The 6538-nt window shown below is 46.0% G+C and overlaps 1 protein-coding gene across 1 annotated transcript in view; it reads left to right on the top strand.

Moving 5' to 3' along the window:
- Nucleotides 1–5975, top strand: part of faxdc2 (fatty acid hydroxylase domain containing 2) — a 48802-nt gene extending 42827 nt beyond the window's left edge. The window contains exons 6-9 of the mRNA XM_083636532.1: nt 72–277; nt 2976–3081; nt 4952–5118; nt 5702–5975. Coding sequence (XP_083492658.1) covers nt 72–277; nt 2976–3081; nt 4952–5118; nt 5702–5858 — 636 coding nt within the window. The 3' untranslated portion in view covers nt 5859–5975. The remainder of the gene's footprint in view (nt 1–71; nt 278–2975; nt 3082–4951; nt 5119–5701) is intronic.
- The last annotated feature ends 563 nt before the right edge of the window (nt 5976–6538 follow it).

Genomic DNA, 6538 nt, shown 5'->3' with positions numbered 1-6538 from the left:
CTTTTAAGAAAGGGAATCAAACAGTATGTAGTCTAACTGTATTCTAACTTGTGAACACAATGTCCCCCCAGGTGGACCCAGACAAGCTGCGCCATGCGGTGAAGACTGTCATCTTCAACCAGGTGTTTCTCTCAGGTCCCATGGTGGTGGGGATTTACTACCTGATGACCTGGAGGGGGAACCCCTGTGGCCCCGAGCTGCCCACCTTCCACTGGGGTCTGATGGAGCTGGCCATCTGCAGCCTCGTGGAGGAGTTTCTGTTTTACTACTCACACAGGTAAGGCTTCAGAGAGGGGAAGATGGGGACTGGAGCCGGGGATCAGAATCAGAATCAGAATATGTTCAACCTGCATCTAAGCCACGCCCCCTTCTGGGGCATAAACAAGGTGATCCCACCAATACGCTTGCCTCGGCGAGAGTCTTCCATTACCTAAAGTAGTTAGTAGATTGAGGTTCACCCTCTCCACACTATGCACCATGCTCTTGAACCTCCTGTAGAGTGTGCGAGGAATATTCAAAAGGTGAGTTTAATTCACCAGATGCTCAATCTGGGAAGCCAGAGTCTATCAGTCTGATGACTAATAAGACTCTGGGACAGTCGGCCCATATTTCAGGGTTTCCAGTGTAGTGCGCCGCAGTCATTGTTTACAGTCCGATTGATTCGAGAAAGGAGTTGGAGTTGATCAGTCAATAATTTTTGTAGGTGTTTTAGGTCCAGACGACTTTTCAGTTCATCTCTATAAACAGATAGGGCGTCCGGGTAGTGTAGCAGTAGATTCCCTGCCTACCAAAACGGGGGTCGCAGGTTCGCACCCCCGTGTTACCTCCGGCTTGGTCGGGCATCCATACATGCACAATTGGCTGTGTCTGCGGGTGGGTAGTCTCGCTTGACAGACTCTCTCCCTGCAGTGGCAGAGAGTCTGGCTAGTAATAGCAACACTGTGGACTAGTGGGGAAAAAGGCTCTGTAATACCTTTACAGTCATCCACCAAAAGTACCATGCAGGCTGGCTTCATTGCACAATCGTTTTCAGCATGTAGCAATCAGCTAGCGACTAGCGCTGCTGTTGTTATCGTTTCAAAGGCAGCAGCGCAGGCATTTGAGATCGGCAGATTCCACATGTACAGCAGCAGAGGCATACAGAATCGACATAAGGGGTGTGGAAAGGAAATCCAAATGTGGTCGCAGCCGCAGTCAGAGCAGGTCGGACCCAATTGCAGAGCTTGCAGGGAACGGAATGGGATTTCCATCCAGCACCGACAGAAATGGCAGGCACCAATGAGAGAGCTAAGTCCACCAGGCTGCTTCAAGCCCGTCAGACTAGCGGGTGGGAAGCCAGAATGAGGGTATGTGTCCTGCTCGCTGCACTAGCGCCTCCTCTGGTCGGTCGGGGCACCTGTTCAGGGCGGAAGGGAACTGGTGGGAATAGCGTGATCCTACCACATGCTACGTTCTGCCGGTGAAGCTCCCCGCCGTCAGGTGAAAAGAAGCGGCTGGCAACTGCACATGTATCAGAGGAAGCATGTGTGTGTCTACGGCTCTCCCCAGATGGGGAGAGCAGAGGGGGTGGGGCAGGGACCGGGGCAGCAGGGGGAATTCGCCAAGTACAATTGGGGAGAAAATGGAATAAAAAATAAATTGCATAAGAGACGCCGTCGGACTGTGGACGAGTGCAAACAATAGCCTATGACTCACCCTCTACTTGGGGGGATACAAAGTGGGAACTGGACTGTATTGGTGTCAATGTGTTTTTACGTGGTTTCATCAGTAAATGACTGTAAGTAAATTAGGAAAGATGTGTCTTTGGATGGAATATTCCTGATTTATGGGGGGGGAAATAAGGTTAATTTGTTCAACCTTCATGTCCCCTCAGTCTTTAAAGGTCCTTACACATCAAGAGCGATGCGAATATACGGCACGAAATTGCGATGTGAGTTTTGATCCACCTGTCAATCACAGCCACAGATGTGTACACGTCCGAAGCGAATTTCTGAAAAATCGACCGTGGTTCGAAAAAATAAACACTGCAATAACGCTCGGCGAAACTTCGCCGTTGGTATGCACGGTTGCATTGACTGATATAGGTTCGGAAAATATTATTGACGTGCGAATTAAACGTGCGGAAAAAAACACTCCCGATGTGTAAGGACCTTCACTCTCGCAAAGTGGGTCAATGACCAAACTCGCTGGCCAATAAAGCAATCTAGAAGATTTCCCACATAATCCTCCTTGGTGGCACACAATGAAAAAGTCATTGTAGAGGCTGATAGAGGCTGCAAGTATTCTCAGCAATGGCCTCGTTTATTTAAGGTAATCATGCCAATGTCTCAAACTGAATGTGTGGTCAATGACTTCTTGATACTCAAATGCTACACATAGCACCTTAATTAAAGACCACATGAACCGGATCTCAGAGAGGGTCGGTGAAGTATCACTAACTAGTTACATTGATTGATTGATTGATTGATTGATTGATTGATTGATTGATATTTTTTATTTTAGTGTCATGCACCTTAAGGTACCCAGCCCATATGGGCTTACAAGACACTATATAATATTTACAATAGCCAAGATGGCCACACGACAAATCATAATATACATTTGTACAGAATCAAGAAAAGAAAAGGCATTTCAACAAACATGTCCTATGCATTCTACATTAAATTAAGACATTACTGTGTATTTTATTTTGTATGTTACATACTTATTGGCCAAGTATATTAACATTTATGCGCTTAGAGCTGCCCATGTAGGCACTAGGCGGCGATCTTGCCTGCAGGATTTTCTCCTCGAAATGAAGATTGATTGACAGCTGCCATGTCGTGATATGATACTGGTCACCATACTGTAGATTATGAATGGAATCCTGAAAAATGAACTTTTGATTTGAAAAAGTTTTTTTTGCATACATTATTAAATAGGTGGATATAATAATGAGCATTGTGAAATTGATCCCCTTCCCCCTCCTCTCTCAGACTGTTCCACCATCCTGCCCTCTACAAGCACTTCCACAAACAGCACCATGAGTGGACGGCTCCCATTGGACTGGTCAGCATCTACGCTCATCCTCTGGAGCATGTGGTAAAAAAGATCTTCATCGTGGCCATTTCATTTGCTTTTTCTCTCTCACACACACTTTCTCTCTTTTGACATATGAATAGTGGATTCACCGTTAAAAATCCATTCTGGTCTTTGCCTCCAAAATAACTGACAGTAGTTTTCATGTGATCATTAAAAGAAACGTATACGGCACACACAAACTATAGGCTGAGCACAAAGACTACACCTATGAATTAGTTCATTTTAGGGCAGGACAATTATGGAACATCCACAAAAATATTAAAGAGCTGGCATTTGTTTTTCACCTGTCTCCATACTTAAAGCCCTGACGTGTAACTTTCTGCTGAGCAGCAGCAACAGCAGCCTCTCTGCCACAAATGGTAATACATGTGCTAAATATGACAATGTACTTAGTTTCCTGTTTGTGTGTTCAGATATTAGCCTTATTTTACTGTTTCAGCTTTTATGTTCTACTTTGTTAACCTTTCTGCAGAGTTTATAACTGATTCTCTGGAAGAAGGAAAAAATACAGTAGGCTACCTCCAAATATCCCCAAATGTTGTTGTGTCAACTTGTTTTATTGAAACAGGTCGCTAACCATGCCGCTAATCAAGCTAGCTAGCGATAAACACATTTTACTTACTTCACAATAATGTCACGTTAGTTTGTCAGCGGGAAAGCTTTTAATACGAAGGATTTGCAGCAGGAAATGGAGTTACATCCAGGCAACTCTCATGCTCCGGGACGGACCCTCGAAGTTACATGGTGCAGTAACAGTCGTTCTGGGGTGGGAATGATAGGATGGGAAGGATCGCCGCACGCAGCTCGGCCAGTGCGCGGCCTTGCCTGCAGCTCGGGCGCTCTGCGGTCTCACCCGCAGCTCAGCTCAGTGCACAATCACCGGCTCTATGATCACATCATGGAGTGGTCGAATGACATCACTCAGTGCGCAATTGCTCATCATCGCATCACTGATTACATCACTGTCACTGATGATGTCACAATGCCTATGACATCACTGATGATGTCACACTGATGCCCGGTCAACCAATACCACCCCTACCCCCACACACACACAGACCCCCCCCCCCCCCCACACACACACACAGACTCGACATAGCGCCACCTACTGGCAAACACAAAAGGCAGTTCTTCTCAAAAACCGTTTGTCCGATCGACTTCAAACTTGGGGAGTGTGCTTAGGGGGGCCGCATGGAATACAGTGCCTAATTGCGTGCAATTTGTCATAGTGCCACCTACTGGTAAACACAAAAAGCGGTTTATCTCAAGAACCATTTGTTGAATCGACTTCAAACTTGGGGAGTGCGCCTAGGGGGACCTGATGGAGTGCAGTGCCGAATGTCATGCAATTTGACATAGAAAACATACAAAAAGTGGTTTATCTCGAAAACCGTTTGTCCGATCGACGTCAAGCTTGGGGAGTGCACTTAAGGGGGGACCTGATGGAGTGCAGTGCCGAATTTTGTGTAATTCGACATAGTGCCACCTACTGCTAACACAAAAAGTGTTTTATCTCGAGAACCATTCATCGGATCAACTTCAACCTCGGGGAGTGCGCTTATGGTGACCTGGCGGAGTTAAGTGCCGAATTTCGTGTAATTCGGCATCACGCCACCCACCGATACCTTACAGACACAACACAATACCGGGCCGGTGTCCCAGCAAACTAGATTATCAGGCCACGTAGCGGCCTGATAATCTAGTACTATATATTAGTCATTTTGTACTATGTGCCAGTAAAAATTTTACTTCTTGTCCCTCCGTCCTACGAAAGCAGCCCATCCAGCTGAATTCCTTATACTGTAAGTGCAAGTGCAAACACATTTGACCAATGAAACTGCTTCTTCTTCTATTTCCCTCTTCCTGCTAGTTATCCAACATGGGGCCCGCGGTGATGGGGCCGATACTCCTGGGTTCCCACCTGGCCACCACCAGCCTGTGGTACTCCCTGGCTCTGGTCAGCACCACCATCTCCCACTGTGGATACCACCTGCCCCTCCTGCCCTCCCCCGAGTTCCATGACTTCCACCACCTCAAGTGAGCCAGCAATCACTTTTATTTTTTACATTTTATCTTCTTTTATCCCCATAGTATTCCCATGATGTCACATGCATTTTCTACCAATACCATATACACAGCCCATTGGCTGTGGCTGTCACTTGATTACAATCACCTGTTACAGTATTTTCCTACCAAGATGGTTTTGTGGTGATGTAACTGCATACTATGAATACAGTAGAAAGAGAACACAAGAAAGACTACTCAAATGAACAAATGAAAGTAAAATTAAATTAAATTCAGTTCAATTAAATTTTCAATTAAATATAGATAGATAGATAGATAGATAGATAGATAGATAGATAGATAGATAGATAGATAGATAGATAGATCGATCGATCGATCGATCGATCGATCGATAGATAGATAAGATAGATAGATAAGATAGATAGATAAGATAGATAGATAGATAGATCGATCGATCGATAGATAGATAGATGGATGGATAGGTAGATAGATAGACAGACAGACAGACAGTCAATTAGTTGATGGGTTAAATATTAAAACAACTAACATATTGCTCTCTCTCTCTCTCTCTCTCCCACTCCCTTCCTGGTTCCAGGTTCAACCAGTGTTTCGGGGTGCTGGGCGTTCTGGACAGGCTCCACGGCACCGACACCAAGTTCAGACAGACGGACCAGTACAAGAGGCACACTCTGCTCACCTGCCTCACCCCGCTGAATGAGAGCATCCCTGACACGCCCAAGAAGCTCCAGTGATGACCTCTGACCCCTGACCTTTTGACCTCAGGCCTGGACCTCCCCAAGTTTGGGATTAGCGCCGGATGTGGAAGCCCCTGGTATTAAAAGGGGAACCTTGTGAAAAAATCCCAATCAAGCTAAAATAACTCTAAAAATCATTTTAATAAAGAAAGATAGAAGCTCTAAAGCTGCATTCACACCGACCTATTAAAGTTTGTCGCTGGCGTCGAGTTTACATACAAAGTCAATGCAAACGAGCGATTGAGCGTATATTCGCCTGGGAGAATAATCGCTGGGCGTCCGAGCGGCAGAGACAGAGCGACAGGGAGAAAATACACTCGTCGCTCGAGATGAAATATCCCAACTCGAGCGAAAATACGCTGGCATCAGTCGCTCGCTGTTCAATGCTGATTGGCTGCTGTGTGAGAGCGAGTCAAGGATCACTCTGGCTTGGAACAAACCGCTGGTTTATTGTGTGGCAACAAACCGCATTGACAGCCTGACAGCTGACATGAAGTGAAGTCTGTACTACCGGTATGCAGCTCGCATTAGGAGCACGCTGATAGGCTTAGCTTGTAAACAATGACGGTGGCTCGTAGTGGACAAACAGCATGACATTGCGTAACGTTATATCCCCCACATGTCCGTCATTTCGTGTGCCTGTTGATGAGCGATTTAAACAGAGCGACAGAGCGATT

This window comes from Poromitra crassiceps (assembly GCF_964638095.1).
Source record: "Poromitra crassiceps genome assembly, chromosome: 1".
Taxonomy (NCBI): Eukaryota; Metazoa; Chordata; class Actinopteri; order Beryciformes; family Melamphaidae; genus Poromitra; species Poromitra crassiceps.
This window is presented reverse-complemented; position numbering and strand designations above follow the sequence as displayed.